This window comes from Oncorhynchus mykiss, chromosome 21 (assembly GCF_013265735.2).
Source record: "Oncorhynchus mykiss isolate Arlee chromosome 21, USDA_OmykA_1.1, whole genome shotgun sequence".
Lineage (NCBI taxonomy): Eukaryota > Metazoa > Chordata > Actinopteri > Salmoniformes > Salmonidae > Oncorhynchus > Oncorhynchus mykiss.
In genome coordinates this window covers 26,204,097-26,228,783 of record NC_048585.1, presented here as the reverse complement: position 1 = coordinate 26,228,783, position 24,687 = coordinate 26,204,097, and the positions used below count along the sequence as shown (strand labels likewise).

The 24,687-nt window shown below is 46.2% G+C and overlaps 2 protein-coding genes across 4 annotated transcripts in view; one reads left to right on the top strand and one right to left on the bottom strand.

Moving 5' to 3' along the window:
* The first annotated feature begins 450 nt into the window (after positions 1–450).
* LOC110500142 (coiled-coil domain-containing protein 3) lies at positions 451–9,121 on the top strand. Its single transcript, XM_021577328.2, has 3 exons — positions 451–1,648; positions 1,952–2,126; positions 8,381–9,121. The coding sequence occupies exons 1-3, from the start codon at positions 1,215–1,217 to the stop codon at positions 8,687–8,689; spliced, it is 918 nt and encodes a 305-aa protein (XP_021433003.1). The 5' UTR covers positions 451–1,214; the 3' UTR covers positions 8,690–9,121.
* Positions 9,122–10,885: 1,764 nt separating this feature from the next.
* The window catches only part of camk1da (calcium/calmodulin-dependent protein kinase 1Da), a 69,144-nt gene continuing 55,342 nt past the window's right edge, over positions 10,886–24,687 (bottom strand). For all 3 annotated transcript variants that reach the window (XM_036957453.1, XM_036957455.1, XM_036957454.1), the window contains exons 4-11: positions 22,388–22,526; positions 20,633–20,759; positions 17,546–17,621; positions 15,605–15,717; positions 15,132–15,210; positions 14,939–15,026; positions 14,344–14,629; positions 10,886–14,232 (exon numbers count right to left, since the gene is read on the bottom strand). In XM_036957453.1, the coding sequence (XP_036813348.1) occupies positions 14,108–14,232; positions 14,344–14,629; positions 14,939–15,026; positions 15,132–15,210; positions 15,605–15,717; positions 17,546–17,621; positions 20,633–20,759; positions 22,388–22,526 (1,033 nt within the window). In that variant the 3' untranslated portion in view covers positions 10,886–14,107. The remainder of the gene's footprint in view (positions 14,233–14,343; positions 14,630–14,938; positions 15,027–15,131; positions 15,211–15,604; positions 15,718–17,545; positions 17,622–20,632; positions 20,760–22,387; positions 22,527–24,687) is intronic.

Below are 24,687 nucleotides of genomic sequence, written 5' to 3'. Positions count from 1 at the left end.
AATCTAATGAAATAGGACAGCCTTTTGCCTAATTTACCCACCATCCGCCTACTGCACTATGACACTGTATAATTATAAAAACATAGAAACTGAGTAGTAAAATGAGTGTATGACTATGAAGGATGAGAGGCTATATGGGCACTTCAGAATGAACAATACAGTGAGGTATAATTGGCTTGCCTTGGACCACAAATGTTGTTGGTTTGCAGGTCTTTCAAATGTCCACTAGATGGCAACATTCGCTTGGAGGAAAAAAAAGTGCATGGAAAATCCCTGCAGCAGTCGGCTCGTCTCGTGTAGGCAGTTGTTCAACCATATGAAATGTAAGTCAGAGGAGGCTGGTGGAAGGCGCTGTAGGAGGACGGTCTCATTGTATGGCTGAAAGGGAATAAATGGAACGTATCAAACGTATGGAAACTACATGTTTGACTCCGTTCAATTTATTCCATTCCAGCCATTTCAATGAGCCCGTCCCACTAGTCTCCTCTGGGTATGTATGTATCGCCATATGATATTAAAAATATAGGCCTACATTATGTCATTGGCTATTTATTAACAATCACATATTATCGTACTAATAAATGCTTACACATATTTGGACAAACAAGCATGCCTACTGTTCCTTGACAAAGACTTTAATGCACAACATAGACAAGACTACATTAATTTGATTTGGCCAAGAAAGCACACAATGCTTGACGTGGCAAAAAGAATAAACAAGCAACAACAACAAAAGTAACAGAATGAGAGCGTTACGCACACCAGCGCGCATGCCTGCATTCCTCCAAACCGTTTAAAATATTTCTGTAATAAGCCTATTAAAAAGTTTTTGTAGTAAAACAGGGGCGGTTCAATGATTGGCTGTGTAAACTTTGGTGCAGTCTCATTGGTCGGAGAGATCTTTGAGAATGAAGGTGCTTTGAGGAGCCTTCTGGAATGTCTTTGAATGGGACTGGACTTGCGCTGCACCGGGCTCAAAAAATGCGCATTTAAACACTGGGTCATAACATTGGATTATCTGTATGTGGATATACTCTGTCTTTAACGGACTGACAAACGGAGCAGGTCTGTTTCTCTGTGTGTGATCTGTCAAATAGTTTTCATCCAACTTAACTGGAACCAGTTACATTTTAACGGACTATAATTCAACAATACGATCACAGTGCCGTTATTATATGCCCCTATCACTGGATATAAAGGAACTTTTATTGTAAATGTTTTTATATATTTATTTCCAAAATATTTTTTTTATCGGATTTGTGCCAGACATGACGACCTTTGCCCCTTTGCTTCTCGCTCTTGGCTCCATGGCGAGCGTTGCGTACGGGTGCCAACTGCCCACCGAGTGGCGTCCACTGAGTGAGAGCTGCCGTGCGGAACTGGCAGAGATCATTGTGTATGCCAAGGTGCTGGCAATTCACCGGGAGGAGTATGGCGGGGCAGAGGGCATCTACAACTCTCTGTATGGTTATGAGGGCGCTGAGGAAGGGTTACTCTACTCCGCAGAGGTGGAGCTCATGTGCGACCAGGCGTGGGGCAGCATGCTGGAGGTGCCGGCGGGCTCGCGCCTCAACCTGACAGGGCTGGGGTACCTGTCGTGCCAGTCTCACACCGTGATGGAGAACTACTCCTATATCTTCTTCCTCCGGTGAGTCAGGATGACCTGGTGAGTCAGGATGACTTGGTGAGTCAGGATGACCTGGTGACCGGGAACCTGTGTACATCGCACATAATCACAAATACATTTAAGAGTGTGAGGCATCATAAACACACACAAAAACATGACATAGACTTTACAGCATATAGGCCTACAATATTTAGCTCCTCTATCCTCTTCTTTCTCGATGTACTGGGTGATATACAGACTTGAGCCCCTTTAGAGGTCACGTTTTGACCCTATAGGAAGCATGCACTCAGTCACTCATAGTGTTTGTTGGTTTACCTCCTACAGGATGGATGAGAACTACAACATCCTGCCCCACGGGGTCAACTTCCAGGACGCCATCTTCCCAGACACCGTAGAGAACCGCCGTACGTTCTCCAGCCTGTTCCAGTTCTCCAACTGCTCCCATGGCCAACCCCTCCAGACCTTCTCCCCAGAGTGGGACCCCCAGGAGGACAGCAGGGTAGGCCACGCAACACACTGCATGTACTGTACATAATGGGGGGGGGGACAGATAGAGAGGGGGAGGGAGAGAAAGATAGCTAGAGGGGAATATGGGTTTGAGAGGGAAAAAGAGAGAGAAAGGGAGAAAAATAGGGGAAAAGGTAGATGAATGGAGATAACAAGAGAAAGGGGCAGGAAGAGAGATGAGAAGGCAGGGTAGGGTCTTCTGGGTCCGAACAGCTGGAAATATAAGTTCTACCTGCTTGTAAAACGTCAACAGACAGCCACACGTGCACACACATGCATGCACGCTGGCACACACCTACCGCACACACACACACACACACACAGATGTGTAGCAGAGTAGGGTTGTAACTAAGGCAAGCTATATTAAACTCTATTCTTTAAAACCTTGTTGCCCCTGGATACAGCAGGTGCTCACATGTAGCTCCCCTCTCTCCAGATGTGTGTACATCTGCAGCAATCATCTCGCTGACCTTCACAGAGTAAAGCACAGACACACACAGTCAGACATTCACCTCTGAGCCACCATCATCCTCAGACAGTACTCTGTTGTGTGAGATGTATTGACATGTCTCATTAGCTATAGAGACACAATTTAAGAATCAGACACAAAGACCGCACCAACACACAGACTGCCCACCCAGCTGACCGTGTGTTTGCGTGTGTCTAGGTCACGCTGCTTAACTAGACTAACCTGACTCTGAGATCAAAGCAGTCATTGATTAAGTCATGTGACCTCCTGTCTCCTCTGATTCCCTAGGCATGAGATGTATTTCTACTGAGGTCAAGACAATACAGACACACACTCAGCACTCAGCCATTCCCAAGGTTCACTGGACCAAAAACTGTCGCTGACCTGGTCACATGCTCATAGTCATACCTCTTCGGGTGTTCACAGATCTGTAGACCTGAAAGGACTGGATAGGTGTTAGCAACATGCTAGAGGCTTCGCTTGGCCATGTATGTGGATTACACCTACGTACCCATTGTTTTCAAGACCTGCAGACACTGAAATGGAACGGGGTCTCAGGGAGACTGGAGTGGAGGGATGATGTCATGTGAAACCTCAGAGGTACAGTGGTCAGGTCTTCTCCTCTTCTTGTGTCTATCCCAGAGAGCCTGTAATACGTTGACCGAAGACTTGTGACACGCAGGGTGTCGAGTTTCTGATGGGTTAACGGGTTGAGAGGTTAGGGGTTAAAGACACTGCGTGGCGTGAGCCCAGGTACTGACATGCAGGGGTCGTAACCCCGGGGGGGGTGGGTGTTGAAGCAGATGTGTGTGTTGTCAGAGTTTACGCTATGGAAATATAGACAAAGTTAATGAGAGAAAAACAGGCTTAAAAATTATACTACAAACCCTGTGGGAACCGATCAATGGAACCACAGCTCACACACACCCACACGCAGTGGTGTAGTGGAGGGTAAACGCAACTGAATGCAGTTTATCCACTTTTTGCTGGAAAATGCATTGAAAGTATAAGGAGTGTTACTTTTTTCACAACGGCCGACGATCAGAGTTTACCCACCTATTTTATTACCACTACGTCACTGCACACAGACACACACACACACAGGTGTGAGGTTAACATGTGACTGAGGCTCTCTTCAGTGATGTGTTGGACAGATGGTGGTTAGTTCGGGATTGGCTGGGAGAGGCTAGGATGATGAGTCTAGCGCTGTCTGCTCTGTAGTTTTCCTGTGGGAACGCTCGGGTTCCAGATGGACATCCCATGCAGGCTGGAAAGCTGGATGGGAAGGTAAGATGAGAGCGCCTCCACTTACACCCAAACCCCCAATTAGCACTCGATTAAACCCCTTCTTATACACTCCAGAGCGGTTCCGGAGCGCCAAAACGAATCCATGGACATTTTGTCCTCAGAATTCCTTCTCTCAAAAGACTTCCTCTCTTTTATTATAGAGAAAAGCCTGCAGGGGTTGATAAATGAGAGATAAATAGAGACCGGTAAGAGAGAGAGAGAAAGAAAGAAGGAGGGAGGAAAACAAAGACATATTGGGGAGAGAGAAAAGAGAGGGAGGGAGAGATAAAGAGACTGGAGTTATAGGGAGATGTCGGGACAGATCTGGGTCTCTCATATGAACAAATGCCCCGTCCCGCAATGCTTCTCCAGCCTAAATACAGGAACACCTCTAAGCATCTTCATAACAGTCAGTGTGTTCTGTGACTCAGTCAGTCCTACCTGATGTCCAGAACTGTGGTAATAATAATGCAATATCCCTCCCTTTCTAACCCCTTTTAATGTTTCATTTAGTTGAATTCAGTCACAGCAAGGGTAAATACTTTGTCATCTAATGCACCCTAGCCTTCTTCCCTAGGGCATGGAAATCTCAAATTAGACCCCCTTCCCCCCAACTCCCCCAAACATGCACTCAGTGGCGTATTCACAGTGTGTACTCTGCCAAACAGAAGGTCAGTGTATGCTCCATACTGTGGCTGCCACACTGTAACTCGAGCAGACCTGCATGCATACATACCAACCAAGATCCAAGGCGAAATTTGACGTCCGTCCAGGTAGCCAGGAAAGGGCTTAAAAACCTTCCACTAGGGGCAACGGTGAGCACCGTTACCATCAAGTATGCTTGTGATTTAGTCAGGCGTTGTGGATGGGGATGGTGGACGGGCGTAAACTGCGAGCTCTGGCTCCAAGGGTCGTGTGTTAAATCCCAGTGCAAATCTAACCATTTGGAATGAATGCCTAATTGAACTGTCATTGTTTCTGTTGTAACAGTAACCCTATCCCACCGTTGAGGGCGTTTGGATACATACATGTTATGTTAGGAGAAATGAGAACAAATGTCAAAATCTGAAGTCAAATTGGTAAAATAGTGGGATCTTGTTGCACATTCAGTCACACACACACACAGTCGCATTACTCACACACACAGACGGTGTTTAGATTAAGGTTTTACAGCTGCTCAGAGGCTGTAAGGAGGAGGACGGACCTCTGTTCAGGTCAGAGGGTAGACTGCTGTGTGTGGTAATGGATTTGTGTGTTTCTCGGTGTACGTGTCTTTCTGTGTGTCTGTGTGCGGGTGTGCCTGTTTCTCTAAGTGGTGTTTACACAGATGATCCTCCACAGCAAGCAGGTAACACCCGGGTGTTTTGACAGGTGGTGCTGGGGATAGATAGATGGATGGTTGGGAGTTAGCTTTGGATAATGTCCCAAAGTGCCAGGTCCCTAGCCCGCGAATATTGTGGTAAACAGCGAGGGAGAGACGCGACACACTGGTCTGGACAGGAGTCCGTTTGTTGGTGCAATATTAGCACAAGTTTTTTGGGAGTTTGGATTGTTTTTTTCCCCTGGGGGGTTGAGACCTCTCATTGTTTAGATCTGAAAATCCAACAGGTGTGTTGGAAGGGGGCTGCGCTGTCCCTGTTGGTGTTTGAGTAGGAGAACCAATCAGTCAAAAAACACAGCCCCCTTCATTATCAAGTCTTGCCGACAACATCAAAACAGGCTTTCCAGACTCGGAAGTCAGAAAGACACTGAGTTTGGTTTCAGGCAGACTACCAGGTCCCTGGATTGGGTGCAATGTCCCATTTAAACTGCCGTGTACGTGGCCGCGCACCTCCTCCAGGACTGCCACACAGGAGAAATGCCAGGCTGCACAGAAAAGCAAGTGATTGAACTTCACTGAGACCCCATTAGTTTGCACTATATAGATCAACGTTTTTTCTGTGATCGAATCAACATTATATCAGCCCATTTTCAATGCAACAAACCAAAACAAATCTAACTTTGCAAGATTGAGTCTTATCTTCTTGTAGGTAGAGCCAGAGCGCAACGGAGTAGAATTCTACTGGCAGGGTTAGCCCATGAGCGATCAGTTCAGATCAGTGCGCAGAGCCGCGGTGTTCACATTTGTAGATATTCTTTGCTAGTTAGCGAGTTATTAGCCCAATTATAGATAAGTATAGGTGAACAATGGGTAGAACATTTTTAAAAAGCAGTGATACCAACAGGAGCAGTTTGCGGGTTTCTTCTTTGTTCCCATGTTATTAAACTTTTACCATGCACCTGCAAAAAAAGATAGTTCAGATGTGCGAGTGCCTTTTGAATTTTGAGTTAGAGACCAAGTTAAAAAAAATCAGGATCAGCCCTTCATAATGTAAAAACGTTTTTTAATTCAATGTAGGCCTGCATTGAACACCACATATTAGGCTACTGTAGGCTATATCATAGAAATCAAAAGCTATTTCCATGTGAAAATGTTATGGGATTGGCTCCATTGGTTTAGCTGGCTACTGTCTAAAATTGTAAGGGTACATCCTCAATGTTCACGGTAGATGCGTGGCGGAAGTTGCAAAAAATGTCAAGTTTCCACTAACTCAGTTCAAGTTTCCACTCACAAAACCTAACATTTGCTCAGTGCCCCCAGAAAATGTGAGGGAACTTTGATTGGGTGGTTTAGTTTTTCTGAGGTAAACTATCACTACACTGTGTTAAAAACAACCCAATTTTGATTATTTGGTAACCCAGCGCTGGGTAAATATTGAACATACGCTGGGTTATCTTTACCCAGCCAGTTGGGGGGTGTGAATAACCCAACCTGTTGGGTTGTTTGGATTACCCAAACATGGGTTAATTTAACCATCAGTTGGGTTTTTATTCAGATTTATGCTGGGGAATGTTTTTATGTAATTCAATGATTATTTTCAGGAGGTGTGGCCTATTAGGGGTGTGTATTTCAGGGTTCTTTTTTGGGCCACCCGTGAGAGTGAATGTCATTACAGTTCATCATGTTAAGTTTGTACACTGCACATTTCAATGTTTCTTGAATATTTTTGCACATTACATTCTAATATACAATTAATAACATTATTATTTACATATTGTAACAAAGTGGTAACTATCCAAATATATAACTCACACTTGTGTAAGCGTCATTAAAGTTACAAAAGTGTCAGTATTCAACCTTAACATGTCATGACAATACAACAGATGAACTGAAATTACAGTTACCCTCACAGGTGGCCAAAAACAACTTCCTGAAAGCTACGCCGCTACTAAGCCACGCCTCCAGTGTTCTGATCTGACCTGGTGGGTCATATCTCAATAACCCAACATCAACAACCTTGCTCTTTTTATAGAAAACAACTCAACTAAGTGACCCAATACCTGCAACCCAACAGTTGGGTCATCCAAACAACCCAACATTTTTTGGAGTGCACACTGTCCGCACAATTAACAGTCAGGACTCTAGTACTGGACTTTAGGAGTTACAGCATAGAGCAAAATTATTTGAACTATCATGTTTTTCCTCCCAGATACCACTTTTGTTTATCAAAGGGAGATGGGATGCTCGTTAGGGCAGAATGTTTTGAGAGCTAGCCATTGGACAAAAACACGTCAACGCAACCCTCTGGGGATATATTAGGGGCCCGGGACCCTCCGCAATGCCGACCTGAAGCCTAACGTAGCATTAGGAGGGGAAACCCCACAGAGAGGTCTCGCCCCCTCCAATGAGCTGGAAAATGATGGCCCCTCAGAACCGCCATAACTCCGGGAGAGATGATGGGGTACTATATTCCACAGAGGCTACATTGCACCTTGACTCATTGGAGGGGGCGGGACTAGCTGGACTAGCTACAGTACTGTTCCTCAGAGCTTCTTCCACCCAAACTCATGATAAGTGGATCTTAGAGCCCTTAAAGAGTCAGGGCCCCTACTCCCTGTGGTCTCTCTCACAACCCCTGTGTTCATCAAGCCTGAGCATGTAACACGCACACACACGCATGCACACACACACACAGAGCGTCAGGTCTGTCAGAAACCCTTAGGAGAAGAAAGGCACCAGCCAAGGAGAAGTAACTAAGGCGGTGGAGATAAACGAACCAAAGGAACACACATTGATGGGAAGATGTCGTCACTGGGGCTCTCACGCTCTCCTCCTGATGCCAACAGACAACATACTTACTGGCATGCTGTATTCGTCCCCATGTTTACAGAAGACCCTCAGGTCAACTTCCCTGTTGCACTATGCTCAAATACATATTCAGACATTGATTTCACAAATTGAGTGTCATGCCCTTTGAAAATGGCGGGACACAAGTATCATCGAGTTGTACATTAAAAAGTTCACCAGATAGTGCACCCCCTTTAAAATAATTAGGTGAATGACACTTCTGCTAATAGATATTTCCATCCAATGTTGATTTAATTTCTCTCTCCCTCTCCACACCTCTCTTTCTCTCTCTTCCTCCTCCCTCCCTCCTCATCCCCTCCAGCTCCTGTGCTCCTCGGTGCAGGGGGCTCTGTTCGAGGAGGAGGAGAAGAGCAGGAAGCAGCAGGAGCGCCTGGGCCAGCTGGAGAGGAGGAACAGGCAGCTGAAGGAGCGCGTCCGGAAGGTGAAGCGCTCCCTCCGGAACGCCAGGAAGAGCCAGCGCCGGGTGGAGCAGGAGAGGCAAGGGCTGGAGGAGAGGCTGAGGTCAGCAGAGAGACGGGCTGGGCACCACCTCAATACTATCACACAGGAGGCTACGCCCAACAGATACCAGGAGACTGTGTTACACCACACGCCACACACACCGCTTTAGTCTTTGGACTGGATGTTGTTAAAGACTGCTGGGCAGTCTCTCTAATTCCTGTTGTTCACAGGCACACACTCAATACTCATTTAGTGCCATATATACTGTAGTTCCTACACGAATAGCAATTTTGTCCAATTTGTATTAGTGAATGACTCGAGAGAATGAGAGGGAGAGCGATAGTGTATAGCTCCTATTAATACACAGCACTGTCATACAGCTGATGGATAGACAGATGAAATTATTTTATTTAGAGTGAGTATATGATGAGTGAATGACTAGAGTGAGGTTACTTTCTGGTAGGTGTGTCTGGGCATTTGTTCCATGTGTTGTCTGTTGCTGTCCTCGTGCCAACACCACCAAAGAGAATGTCCATGAGGCATTGGGATCATTATATATGAATGTATTACTGAAGCTGCATATAAACTCTAATCATGATTACTAACGCTTGGGTGTTTTATTTCCAGATTACACAATCTGTTGTTTTTGGCCAAACAAACTAAACACACCAACTGAAATTCCATTATTGGTATAAAAAAAAGAGGTAAAGAAAAGAGTGGAGGATGAAAGAGAGAGTTGTGGGTTGCTGTTACAGGCTCAATGGGTTTCCCTCTCTCCTCCAGGCACTGCGGGATAAAGCCAGATGTGCCACCCCCACAGAGACAGACACACACACAGTCTTCACTGCCCTCCCCTTTTGCTGGAGTTCGTGTCCTAAGACTTGAACCTCATCACGAAGACCCCTACAGCCTCAATCTTCATCTGGGTCTATGAGCACAGGAAAACAAATACCTGTAACTGTAGGGGACAACACACACACACACACACACACACACATCCTCCACTCTTCTATAGTCTGTCAGTCTATGCTAGGGACACAGAGCAGAACGGAATGTGCTTGCGTGCTTTTCTGGGCAGGAGAGAGGGAGACGCTCTATCAGTCTCTGGATTGGCCCTGAGAAAATCCTCAACATACCAGCTCAGATCCATCTCCAGTTAATCAGATGGACTGCCATTTTCTAGAAGCTAGAGATGAGGAAAGGGACAGAGAAGAATGAGGAAAACGATGAGGGGGAAAAAGCAAGACAAGGAAGATGTGATGATGGAGTAGGAAAAGGGGGAGAACGAGGAAGGAGAGAAAGATCGTTCTGGTTGCCGTTTCAGTATATCCCATCGATTGTAGGCCACCTATGGAGCGTAAATAGGAGAGAGTGGGAGGGATGAGGGGCTGTGTATCTGGGCACAGAGGAGAGAGAGGGAAACACTTTAAAAGGCAAAAAGATTAGGGAACCCAAACCCTCTCAACTATCCCCCCGCACCACTCACACGCACCATAACCTCTCGTCCAACAACAGCAGCCCCCCCCCCACCCACACTTGCTCAACTCGCTCCGAGAATGTCATATTGTGTGTGTGTCTAAGTGTGTGTGTTGCTTTGAGTTTGTTAACGTCTATGAGAGAATGATCTCCCTGAGCTTCTCTTTGCATTCCTCTGACCAGGAGAGCAAAAAGACAGACGCAGAGAGGGGGGGGGACAATGTAAACAAGACGAATGGGTTGGAATTTGCACACGACTCAGAGTCCAGATCCATTGTACGGGTTCAAAGGTCAATAACTGTGAGAGGAGAGAGGCTGACGTGCTGGGAGTGAGTATGAGAGGTGCGTAATGTGGCTGCAGTTTGAATCGGCCCCCAGTTCCAGAAGAACTACAGGGCAATCTCAGACCACTTTCACCAATTAAGTCCAATCACACTTGGCGATAAGTGGCTAGTTCTAACTATATTAGTGAATTAACAGTCTTTTGCTATACAATTAGAAATAAAGTGTATTGGGAAAACACAACATTGATGCCTGAGGCAATTGTTTTGTGAGCATGTAGATCAATGTGTCTTCACATTCACTCAGACCCAGGGTCATAGCTGGACCTGAAGTGGGTCTGTGAGAGTAACATCTGTGAATCTGCTAGACATCTGTCAAATGTCTGTCTGTTGAGCATCTGTGGTGTGTCTGAAGTCAGGGGTTGTGTGGATGGAAGGGTTACGGAGGGACACGACTCCTTTCTAATCTTTCTCTGGTCGTCAAGGCAAAAAGGTCGGGGGTCAACAAACAAGCCAATTAGAAGTGGAAATCAATCTAAGTGCAAAAACAAACTGTGAATGGCTTAAAGTGTAGTAATCCCTGCACAAAGACACACGGAGACGGTTGCTTTATGATTGTTCAGGATTTATTTCAGGAGAGAAAAAAACTAAATCAGTCATTCTGGCCTCTGTCGTCGTCATGGTAACTGATATGTGCACATGATTGTCGAAGGCATCGGATATACAAGCCCCATAACAGAAGGTGATCACAGCACAGTAAGAGTGGCAGGGCAACTCACTCTGCCACACAAAATGGAAGGTGGTGTCTGCTTAACGAAGTAGGAAGAAAGTTGCCCCTTACCACTGATACAAGGTCAGATATTTTCTCTTCCTCATAATGGTTTAGGTTCAGATCAAAGGAGGATATGCTGATCCTAGATCTATGGTTGTTAGTATATCTATTAGTTAGGGTTCAGATTGAGGGAGGATATTCTGATCCGAGATTTATGTTTGAGTTAGTATCTAATGGTTAAGCTTTAGATTGAGGGAGAGTTTTCTGATCCTAGATCTGTGGTTAAGGGGAACATCTACCAGGAGTCGTTAGTGAGAGACCGCCACACAAGATGGAGGTTTGTTTTGGTCACATGCAGCGTAAATATGGCCCATTCCCCGAGCTCTGGACTTCACAGGAACCCACAGGGAGATGCAGTGGTCCCCAACAATACTCTGCTCTCTATGGACACATTGATCATCTTCTTTAGATACAGATACTGACATCATACAATGGCATATAAAAGTTAATGCAAACACTTGTGGAGTTGGATTTATTTAAGCACTTTTCAACATGCTTTGCATTTCATCTTCAGAAAAAAGCGTTGCGATGCATTGTGGGATTTTTCTCTCCCTCATGACAGCTGATCATGGGCATGTGTTTAGGTGTGTTGGGGCGCCTGTTGCCGTAGTGTCAGTGAGCAAGGGGGTAAAGTGGACGACCGATGACTTAGTCAGATACGTGTAAAAACCGCACAGCTCCATAACAGTGGATGTCGTATCAGTCAAAGCTTCAACGTTTATACACATTGCAAACTAAAGCCTGAGTTTGCATTTAAATTTAAAATGGTTTTTATTTGTATTTTCTTTAGTTGGATATTGTTTAGAATATTGATGGTGTCGTCTCCATGGTAACGCCGTAGATGGCAGTTACTGAGTTCAGTACGGTATGCTCTGAATATCGTGGTATCAAAGCTTGGTGTGGTGCGGGATGGAGGTGTGGGGGGCTGTAGCTAATTTAAAACACATTAAACATTCCAAAGAGAATACAAATCAACCCCCCACACACAAACACACACACACACGCCCGCCCGCCCGCACTGCACAACATTCGCATAGGTTATCTTACAAATTAGCATTCATATTCACAAGACGTTTCCAACAAATATATCCATTCATATCCGAAAACAATACATGCTTGCCTCGATTAAAATAAATAAATAAACAAACAAAAACGGAGCCCTAAAGTAAAGCCCACCCACCCCCTAAAATAATCCAGTCCATGACATCACACTTGATGGTTGACCCAGGACCACGAAGCCAGATAATAATACTGCACTTTGACCTCTATATGTAGGCTATTTGCAGGCTATATGCAGGGCTGTGTCTGGCCATAGTCTGGTTAGGGGACCCTGGTGTCGTGAGCATAACAGTCCCAGTGTTGGGTGAAACTTCTACAGTATACAGTGAACTGGTCTTAAAGAAACTAGAAAGAAAAAGAGAGGGAGGGAGGGGAGGGGTGGGACAGAGAGAAAAGGAGAAGGCAAGGGGGAGAGAAATAGAAAACATCTGGTCTTCTGTCATCTTTCTCCAGATTATCAGAGTTCAGTCCTTCGTTTCAAAACAATCCATTTCTCAGTGGGGATCGGCCAGGGTCGTAGGTCTAGCTCATAGCTAACCATCAGTGTTTAATCAGGTATAATCAGTGTCCACATATTCTCTGTTTCAACAGTGCTTTGGCTAGACATTACAATGACATAAAGGGATCGTTGGACTTGCATCTAACTGTGTTGACAAATCTATGCTCGCGACCGGTTTCTACAGCAACAAGGGTCACCACGGCACCCAGTCCAAATCCCTGAGAACTTGTGTACTGGGTGCCGGTTGATGATGTCATCACAATGATGGCTCTTGTGATGAGGTCATGGCTTTGTAAAAGGGATGGGGGTAGAGACAACAGCTCCACCATCTTGGATCCTGGGAAACTGATACAGTAGGTCAAGGTTTCCCCATGCTTACACGACACTACAGAGATGGCTGCTCTTTTTCATGGGCTTTTTCTGAGGCACATTTGGAAGTGCTTGGTTTCCCACCTGTAGCCCCTGATCTTTAGGATGGGAAACCCCACAGGTAACTAACAGGTGATGGTTAAAACTTTAACAGGGGACATCCCTGTCCAGCACTCTCCAACTCGATCCCAAACCTGCAGTGTGTTTTATAATATACTGTTTATGCGTCCCATATAGGGTGGTCGTTATAAAAGTCTTATAAAGTAAGACAATAATGAAACATAGTGCATGTTTCCCTTAACAAATAAGTTGTACAATGCTCTGACCCCATTTTGGGTATTTCAAAACTGTTTACAATCTCCATTCTCTGTCTGATAAATTCACGTAGATGAAGAGTCTAACTTGGTAGCTGTACACACATTATCTAGGTCTGAAACCGCGTCCAAACCTCAACATGCAAATAGATAAAGCGCTTACTCATGAAACATCACTCAACAGTCTTATGGTACTTTTAAAGCACGTCTTAAACACGGGCGCGAACATAAACATGGGAAAAAAAAGCGCAACAAAACACAAATGAAAAATGATCCAGTTGGTAACTGTTAACCCAGAGGATGAATTAAAGAAAATAAACAGACTTTAAAAACTCACAAGTAGGACCTTCTAAAAGATGCCGGAAAGACTACAGGGAAATTGAGTTTGACTGACGTAGACTACGCCCAATCCGACGGCAGCTTCTGAAAACACACCCACTTCACTCATCATGGTTTCGGACAGAAACAAACACTCAAAAGGTAAACCAATTAATAATGCTCTCGGAGTGGGTGTGGTTCCACAGAGTCGACACAATGGGCGTGTCCAAGGTGAGTATGGCGTGTTGTGATTGGTGCAATGGGTTTAGAGTCCTCTGCTCTCCCAGTCCTCCCAGATGCAGCGTGGGGGAGGGGCAGGGCGGGGGGCAGGCTGGGTATGGGTAGTAGGGGCACGGTAAGGAAGGGGAGGGTGCGGTTTTCGCCCCTCTCTCTCTCACAGCGCCGTAGCCTCCCAGCTGGTCCCCCGCGGGACCTGGCGTCACTTAGTCTCTGTTAGTACCGTGGCAACAGTGGATGGGTGGGGCCGGGTGAGCTCCGCCCCCCCGGAAGGGACAGAGGAGGCTGCAGACGCCAGGCTGCAGGGGGTGGGAGTGGCTGGGACACCTGGGGGGAGAACAGAGGCTATGAACACACAGTCAGAACTAACAAACTGGTAGTTGGTGTTTACTAGTTCATGGTTTGTGTGTTTGTGTGGATGCATACATGTCCACTTACAGTCCTTGTGAGGTGAGTCCACAGAAAAGCTCTTCATAATGGCTGCATTAGGGTTCTGGCTCCGAGTCTGGCTTGGACTCAGAGAGGGTTGAGTAGAGCTCTGGCTAGGGGTCTGGTTGGGAGTCTGGTTGGCCTGGTTCTGGTTGGCCTGGTTCCGTTGGTTCTGCATCTGTGCGGCCCGGCTGTTAGGAGGGTGAGGGTGAGAGCTGTCCATGCTCTGGCCCATACTGCTGCTCAACTGCAGTCTCCTCATGTGTCGCACCACTGCAGTGGCATTGAAGGCTTGCTGGAGAAGGAGAGAGAGGGGAAGAGAGGGGAAGAGAGAGAAGAGCGAGAGAGACGATAGAGAGGAAGAGAGCGAGAGAGAAGACAAGAGAGCGAGAGAGAAGAAAGAGCAAGAGAAGAGAGAGGGAGAAAGAGAGAGAGGAAGAGAGAGAGAGGAAGAGAGAGAGGAGAGAGAGAGAGAGAGGGGGGAAGAGAGAGAGGAAGAGACCAGTGTATGATTTATAAACGCTACATTAAATAAGCAATCATTCAGACACACTCGGACACTTGAATGACACTCAGACATTTATTACCATACATGCAAACGTACCCTCCATTTGCTCTTGGCAAAGTTTTTCCTGATCTGCCTGCTCACAGACTCGTGGATGTTCTTGCAGAGGGCCGTGTCCCCAGCGATCCTGAACACACACACACAGACACTTTAACATCCCATAATACCCACATGAGTGTGGGTGTGTGTGTGCGCTCGAGCGCGTTTATGGTCGGTGTGTGTTGTCTCTCACCATGGGTGTCTGAGGGCCTGGTCACAGGTGAAGCGCTTCGCCGGGTCTTTCTCCATCAGACTGCCGATAAAGTCTTTGGCTGTGAAAAACCCATGAGGGAACAGTGGCTCACACTCATCACAACATACACAAACAGTCCACAGTTCAAGGCACATGGTTTCCCACACTCCCTGGCCAGTGTACCGAACACCTGGATGAAGCCTCCGCTCTCTTCCTGTTATAACTACTGTTGTTTCATGGTTTACTGGTTAGACTGGTGCCAAACTGGAGAATATAGGGTTCTCAGATCAGGTCTGTGATGACCTCTTAAAAACACACACAAATTCCAAGAGGACGACGTCACAGCATAGAGAAAGTAGCCATGTTGGTGTAGTGTCCATATTTGCCAGACGGGAGGAAGAAGAGGAGGATGCTCTGTCTGAAGGGGATTACTCACTCCATTAGACACACACACACACACACACACAGCTTACCTGAATCAGATATGTCGTCCCAGTATGGCGCGTCAAACTCATAGTCTGCTTTGAGGATCTGCTCAAAGAGCTTGGAGTCATTCTCATCGTAGAATGGAGGATAGCCGCACAACCTGCAGACAGAGACAGGAAGTGAGCTCATAAAAAAAAAAAGTTAACATGCATTCACTTCCTACCTCAGGGAATCGTTTCCTTTCAAGATGATAATAGAAAAACATGATGATGAATGAGACAAATGCTGGAACAACTATTCAATTGATAAACTGACAAGGTGACTGTAATGTATCCTAAACCTTTTCTCTGTCTGCTCTCCTAACCTCATCCTGGACTAATTGAACTTCTTGTGGCAAAACGATTTCCATAGAAAACATTAGCCGCCATTATGATCGAACCTCATTAAAATGCCTTTCTCCATCGAGAAGCTGTTCTGCCTGATGTGGCCGCAATGAGCTTTCTGTTTTTGTGCTTTCACATTTGGTTAAAGACTTGCGCGCCATTCCTCCCCAGGAGCCGGAGCGATTATTCCACCTGATTACCTGATGCGATCTCGTCACACCTGAGGAGAGACCCAACCAGGCATGCCGAGCCGGATTGTGTGGAGGCGCTCGGAAATGGGCTAACGAGTTCCAAGGCCCGTGCTAATGGCTAAATGACAAGACGGGAGTAGCTCACTGACCACTGGGAACTCACTGAGGAAACATCAAGGGGTCCAACATCGGGCCTCAACCCAACACTACCATCCACAACTGGATATTCTTGGATTTAATCTATTTACTTGAACTCTAAACACATATTTGGTCTAATTTAATATTGCCTAGGCTATTCACAAGGATGTTTGAGGACTACTTATTGAACATAAACATTCACAGTTTAATCCAACAGCTAGACTGACTGACTGTGTGAACGCTGTTTCTCAGACATTTATTTATCCTCCCTCACATGTGTACATTAGAGGTGACAGGAGTGCACACACACACACACACACACACACACACACACACCTCTAATGACCCAGTGACACCTAGTGATCCTTATATCCAAAGCTGTGTAAGCATGGAGAGTTACATAACAACTACATCAATAAACCGACAGAGATGGATAAACAGGTGAAAATAAAGAACAGAAGGATGTCTGAGCTATTGGGACGGGAGAAAGAACAAGGGAAGAGGAGAAGGGTGAGAGATAGAACCAGAGGGCAGAGCCTGCTTTGCACATCAGAGCGACAAACCATCGAGAGCCAAGAACAACACAGAAGGGGAGAGGGGAGCAAAAATGAGGAACGTTTTCAGCGGATGAGGAAGATTTGCCCTGATGCTCTAACGACGAAAGGTAACTCACACCTTTCAATCGTTCTCACAGCCTTTATTGTTCCATTGCCCCTATTCACCCTGTCCCTAACGATAAACTCTAACCCCTAACCCCCGCCCCTAACCCCTATTCTCCCTGTCCCTAACCCTGAACTCTAACCCCTAACACACACACATACACACACGCCTGGAACTCAGTCAGCGAGAGCTGGAACACACACAGCGCTAAATCTGCCCTCTGACTCAGAGGTAGTCCACACACAGACAGAGGGGTGAAAAACAAAAGAGAGACATGTTGAAAAGTCTGTTTTTTCTCCTCAGAAGCACTATGTCCATACATGGTGACTGAGCAGAGTGTAGCAGACCAACATCTGGCTCTGATGAAAGGAAAGAGAAAGGCATGATGTTGTGTCATTCTCCATTACAAAACACACAAACATCCACGCACACAGACAAACACACACGCACAATAAGTCAAACGTGTGTGCGAACTTGTGAAATGCAGCTGCACTCTAGAAGGATCCAAACCAAGGCCCTCAATATAAAGCTGTGAATTCTGCCCTCATGGCATTGACTGGGTATGGGAACACATAGCATGTCTGTAGGAGTTGTACAATTGACTATAGAAACTTACAGGATGTATGCAATGACTCCGATGGACCAGCAGTCCACTGCCTTACTGTAGGGCTTCTGAGCAAGAACCTCTGGAGCTGAGAGAGAGAAAAAGGAGCGAGACGAAGGGAGAGATGTAGAAAGAGGGGGATGAGACGTTGATGACATAACTGGAGACAGTCAGAGATGGAGAGACGGACACAGAGACGCGTTCTCCCCCCTGGATTACCCTGCTGTCAAGCCCAGATCTGGAGCTCATCCTATCAGAGGCCGTGATCCCCCCCCCCCCCCACACCCCCGTGGGCGATTATCGAGACTGAGAGAAGCCTGTCCAGACTAATCAATGATAACAGCCCAGCCAAAATAGAACTGAGCCCACCCAAACAACGGTCGACAAACAGAACAATATTGAAAACTGAGGTAAATACAGATCACAGGAAACACGCACACCCACAGACAGCCAGACACTGTGTGTGCACACAGAGGCTCAAATGTTATACTTTCTTCACTTGTGCTGGGCTGAGCGTGTGTTGCGTATCTCCTCTAACAATATGGCCGACGTGTGTGTGTGTGTGTGTTTGTACACAGTATGTGTATGCGTGTGTCCGCTCTGACGGTGGGCCTGTCCAAACCACAGAGTCTGGTCTTAATTCAGCCAGGCGCTAACCCTGGGCTATTCATACCTCAGGAATGCAGGCTTCTCAATGCCATCATCCAGTACCTGCTATATTTAGCAGCATTTCTAATGCAGCAACCGTCACATTGCAGCCTTTTAGAAAAGCCCTACAGCAGATGGGGAGGGAGGGACGGAGGGACAAAAACTGCAGTGGCCTCATCTGAAGAGATTGTGGGATAGAGGGAGGAGGAAGGATGAGACACTTCCAATGTCATTAACTTCTCTAGGATAGGGGGCAGCATTTGTAATTTTGTATGAAAAGCTACTCATCCCCAGAAGATAAGATATGCATATTATTAGTAGATTTGGATAGAAAACACTCTGAAGTTTCTAAAACTGTTTGAATTATGTATGTGAGTATAAACAGAACTTATGTAGCAGGCGAAACCCCGAGGACAAACAATTCAGATGTTTTTTTTAGGTCACTCTCTTTTCAATGTGATTTCATTGGGAATCCAGATTTCTAAGGGACTTGCTTGCAGTTCCTACCACTTCCACTGGATGTCACCAGTCTTTAGAAATTGGTTGAGGTTATTCCTTTGTGTAATGAAGAAGTACGGCCATCTTGAACGAGGGTCACTTCATGTGTACTTTTTGATAGAGGCGCATGACCAGAAAGCATGCTTCAGTTTGTTTTCTTCCTGTATTGAACACAGATCATCCCTTCTTCAATTTATCGATTATTTACTTTAAAAAATACCTAAAGTTGTATTACAAAAGTAGTTTGAAATGTTTTGGCAAAGTTTACAGGTAACTTTAGAGATATTTTGTAGTCACGTTGCGCAAGTTGGAATCTGTGTTTTTCTGGATCAAACGCGCCAAATAAATTGACATTTTGCATATATATGGACGGAATTAATCAAACAAAAGGACCATTTGTGATGTTTATGGGACATATTGGAGCCAACAGAAGACGCTCGTCAAAGGTAATGCATGATTTATATTTTTATTTCTGGTTTTGTGTCACGCCTGCAGGGTTGAAATATGTTCTCTATTTTGTTTATGAAGGTGCTATCCTCAGATAATAGCATCGTTTGCTTTCGCCGAAAAGCCTTTTTGAAATCTGACATGTCGGCTGGATTCACAACACGTGTAGCTTTAATTTGGTATCTTAAATGTGTGATTTCATGAAAGTTTGATTTTTATAGAAATTAATTTTAATTTGGCGCTTTGCATTACACCGACTATAGTTCCCGATGGATAAACTTAAACAAGTGTCTGCTAACTGACTTGCATGTGGATGTAGGGGCGTGGACAGGAGCCGGCAGATAAGACGTCAACATGATGAGTCTTCAGAGTGTCTGACTACCAGAGGTACCGTCCTACACGTCAACATGATGAGTCTTCAGAGTGTCTGACTACCAGAGGTACCGTCCTACACGTCAACATGATGAGTCTTCAGAGTGTCTGACTACCAGAGGTACCGTCCTACAAGTCAACATGATGAGTCTTCAGAGTGTCTGACTACCAGAGGTACCGTCCTACACGTCAACATGATGAGTCTTCAGAGTGTCTGACTACCAGAGGTACCGTCCTACACGTCAACATGATGAGTCTTCAGAGTGTCTGACTACCAGAGGTACCGTCCTACAAGTCAACATGATGAGTCTTCAGAGTGTCTGACTACCAGAGATACCGTCCTACAAGTCAACATGATGAGTCTTCAGAGTGTCTGACTACCAGAGATACCGTCCTACACGCCAACATGATGAGACTTTAGAGTGTCTGACTACTAGCACTCAATGACACACACATGCAAAAACAGTGCCAGGGCTACAGTATATAAATCCCCATGTGTGGCAGAGTTGACACACACACACACACACACACACACACACACACACACACACACACACACACACACACAGGGCTACAGTATATAAATCCCCATGTGTGGCACAGAGTTGACACACACACACAGCCAGGGCTACAGTATATAAATCCCCATGTGTGGCACAGAGTTGACAGCCCTCTAGCGCGTAGTGAACTGCAGTAGAGCGCCCCGCCATGTTGGCCGTCTGACTCAGTCGCTCTGTTAAAAAGGGGAAAGCAGGCGACTGGGGGCAGGGTCTGTCAGCGTGTGATAAGACCTTCTTACTCCAGAGGCAGGATGTCTGTGTGTGTGAGCTGCACACAGATGCGCCCTCCCCCATACACGCACATAATTAAAGCAGTGGGATTTCACCTACAGTATACTGTATTATGCAGTGTGCCATTTATGTAAAGCACAGTGATCGCATCACACTCAGTAAGAGTGAGCACTTAGACAATGTAGCATACGACTTTGGAAAGGACGGTAGCCTAAAACCCCAAAAAGACTTGCTTCCAGTATTAACATTTCAGTAGCTGACGACACAAGGTATATTAACAAGTGGCATTAACTTCTAAGTAAGGACATTTAAGGTTATGGGGTGGGGGGGCATCTCTTCTTACCCACGTATCCCGGCGTTCCACACGCGGTTGACATGACATCCCCGCTGCCCTCCATCTTGGACAGACCAAAGTCACTGATCATGATCTTAGACTCGTCCTGGGGGTTAAAATACAGCAGGTTCTCTGGCTGGAGAGAGCGGACAGAGGGAGAGAGCGGACAGAGGGAGAGAGCGGACAGAGGGAGAGAGCAGACAGAGGGAGAGAGCAGACAGAGGGAGAGAGCAGACAGAGGGAGAGAGCGGACAGAGGGAGAGAGCAGACAGAGGGAGAGAGCAGACAGAGGGAGAGAGCAGACAGAGGGAGAGAGCAGACAGAGGGAGAGAGCAGACAGAGGGAGAGAGCAGACAGAGGGAGAGAGCAGACAGAGGGAGAGAGCAGACAGAGGGAGAGAGCAGACAGAGGGAGAGAGCAGACAGAGGGAGAGAGCAGACAGAGGGAGAGAGCAGACAGAGGGAGAGAGCAGACAGAGGGAGAGAGCAGACAGAGGGAGAGAGCAGACAGAGGGAGAGAGCCGCAGAGGGAGAGAGCAGACAGAGGGAGAGAGCGGACAGAGGGAGAGAGCAGACAGAGGGAGAGAGCAGACAGAGGGAGAGAGCGGACAGAGGGAGAGAGCGGACAGATGGAGAGATAGAGGGATCGTGTTAACCACAAACGGAGCTCTCCCATCCTTGGATCTCTACTTACCCTGAACGTACTGTAGATATAAAACCGTAATAATTTGTCAAAGGCAGTCTATAACCCTTCAACACAGTCTATAACCAAAAAGAAAGGAGGACCAAGGCACTCTTCATATAATTAATTAAAATGGCTTTATTAGGATGGCATGTTCAATAGTACTCCCTGACGAAGGCCATGCAGCCGAAATGCTTCGTAAAAAAACGTTGTTTCTATTGAAAATGCCATACTAATAAAGCCATTTTAATTAATTATATGAAGAGTGCCTTGGTTTTCCTTCCTTTTTTTGTTTGTTTGAATTTTTACCCCGTTTTCTCCAATTGTTTAGTAGCTACTATCTTGTCTCATCGCTACAACTCCCGTACGGGCTCGGGAGAGGAAGGTTGAAAGTCATGCATCCTCCGATACACAACCCAACCAAACCGCACTGCTTCTTAACACAGCGCGCATCCAACCCGGAAGCCAGCCGCACCAATGTGTCGGAAGAAACACCGTGCACCTGGCAACCTTGGTTAGCGCACTGGGCCCGGCCCACCACAGGAGTCGCTGATGCGCGATGAGACAAGGATTTCCCTACCGGCCAAACCCAAACCCTCGCGGCCGGTTACGACAGAGCCTGAGCGCGAACCCAGAGTCTCTGGTGGCACAGCTGGCGCTGCAGTACAGCGCCCTTAACCACTGCGCCACCCAGGAGGCCCTCCTTCCTTTTTGATGACCAATTTACCCCGTTTACCAAAGAGCACCTTCTATCTACCAAAATGTACTATTGTGTACCTTAGTAGCGCTTCCCTTCCTCCTCTTTCTACAGTCTATAACCCTTCAACACAGTACAGTTATGTTGCCGTCTGTTTTATGAGGCCGTATGACCGTACTCCTCTCTCTCAGTGGAGTCCGCTATGTGGTATATTTCACAGAAGCCACTGCGTGTTGTGACCCGCTAAGCGGCATAAATCACAAACGCAAGCTGCACCTCACCACCGCAATGAATCACGGCCCATAAAACACAAGTGACACGCTCATGTCAAGATGCAGGGGGGAGTAGACAGGGTTTGTGTGTGCGAGTGTGTGTGTCACCGTCACCTTCAGGTCTCTGTGGACGATGCCCAACTTGTGGAGGTAGTCGACAGCGTCTAGCACCTGTCTGATGAGAGTACTGGCATCTTTCTCTGTGTAGAACCCCTTCTCCACGATACGGTCAAACAACTCACCTCCCGAGACTCTGTGACAGACAGAGAGGGGATCAGTAAAAAAGGTAAGTAAAACAGACACAAACACACATCTGGAGGGAACCTGTTATCATGAGACAGATCCACTGAGACTTCATTTATGGGCTATACGAATCTGCCTCCATTCAACCGTATGCGTGTGTGTGTGTGTGTGTGTGTGTGTGTGTGTGTGTGTGCGCATGTGCGTGTGCGTTTGACACACGTGTGTACCCCACAGTGGGGGTATGCTTTGACCCATTCTAACGCGCTGCTCCACTAAACTTAACCCTTCATGCCCCATACTATCACGTCCAATCAAAGTGCACCATACAGTCTAAAACGAACTGTATAGGGAGAACTGTAGCAGAGAGAGAGAGAGAGGACAGGAGATGGGAGGGAAACAAAATCTAAAACAAAGAAACTGAGAAAAAAGGTCTAATTTTTCTCAGATCATAGATTCACACAGTGGAGGATAGCTAAGCTCCAGACTGTGTGTGTGTGTCAGACGGTGCCCTTGCCGTTTTACAGGTTTGTGTTAAGACTCTAAGCCAGATTGTTGTTGTTTTTTAAGCGCCAGAACAGCCACAGGCCAGAAGCTGAACATCCCAGAACTTTCCTCAGTCCTCAACAGCTAGCTGGCACAGGGCAGTATAGATGGCTGCTAAGCACTGATCTAAGGACAGATTTGTAGTCTGTCCGGCCGTCCCTTATGGTTATGGAAAGGGTAAACTGATCCTGGGTCTGCCACTAACAGAACAGCTCAGTGCACTGGTCATTAGTTTAGTGGCACTCCGCTGTATCTGAGCAGGGTGTCGTCACTGCGTAGCACTGCAGAGAACCTATGTAAATACTGGAGGTCTCTGGCTGACTGTCGGGAGAAAGTAGCTTTCTGTCACATTCCACCACAAGGGGGAGTAGCCAACCACTCATCTCTAATAGTGCCACAGTCCGTAAAGACTAGTTCTGAGGGAGGAAGGGATAAAATAAATAAATGTAAGTCAAATGACTCTATATTAGGTTTAACATGCTTTAAAACCAAGAGAAATTAAAATGCCTAGTATGTACGGTAAGAAGATTAATGAGGTAGAATCTGTCTCTTATGACTGGTCTCCGTTTGTACTGACAAGCACAATATGGAAACAACGGAGGAAGGACATTTTGCATTTCCACAGGTACACAGCTCCCTCTCCTGGTTCCTGTATTGACCCCACCGACTGTTTCTGTTGTCTCGCGCTCTCATGTTTGACATGTCCCCTGAAGGCATCTGGCTGCAGTCCTCGTATATACACTATTGATAAACAGACAGCTGACCTTGAATAGAAAGTCATGTCACGCCAAGGACTACCAGGAAGTACTGTTTTGATCCACTGAGGTTAGTACTTTCATATTGACCCAATAAAGTCTCTCTCTCGGTGCCCCTGTGTATGGCGTTTGGGAAGCAAATGTACTGTACCTTCTTCCTCAGTACTGAGTTGACAGACGGTGCAGCAGGAGCCTGAGGGGCTGCTCCTCTCCTCTGATCCCCATGGGGGCGCTGTAACCATGATCCTTACTGGTATTCCGATTAACCCACACACTGAACCATAAACAGCCTCAACTAGAACTAAATACTGATCTTGGATCAGCTTAAATCAATCACAATTCTAACCTTTATAAGATACAAACATAACTGTCAATCTACAATAACAACCTATACTACACAGGATCGACAAGTTTCACTGCACCTCTCGTTACTGCACTGAGGGAGATTGAGCATAGGGTCAAATAAACTCAGCAAAAAAAGAAACGTCCCCTTTTCCAGACCTTGTCTTTCAATGATAATTCGTAAAAATCAAAATAACTTCACAGATCTTCATTGTAAAGGGTTTAAACACTGTTTCCCATGCTTGTTCAATGAACCATAAACAATTCATGAACATGCACCTGTGGAATGGTCTTTAAGACACTAACAGATTACAGATGGTAGGCAATTAAGGTCACAGTTATGAAAACTTAGGACACTAAAGATGCCTTTCTACTGACGGAAAAACACCAAAAGAAAGATGCCCAGGGTTCCTGCTCATCTGTGTGAACGTGCCTTAGGCATGAGGACTCCAGATGTGGCCAGGGCAATAAATTGCAATGTCCGTACTGTGAGATGCCCAAGACAGCGCTACAGGGAGACAGGACGGACAG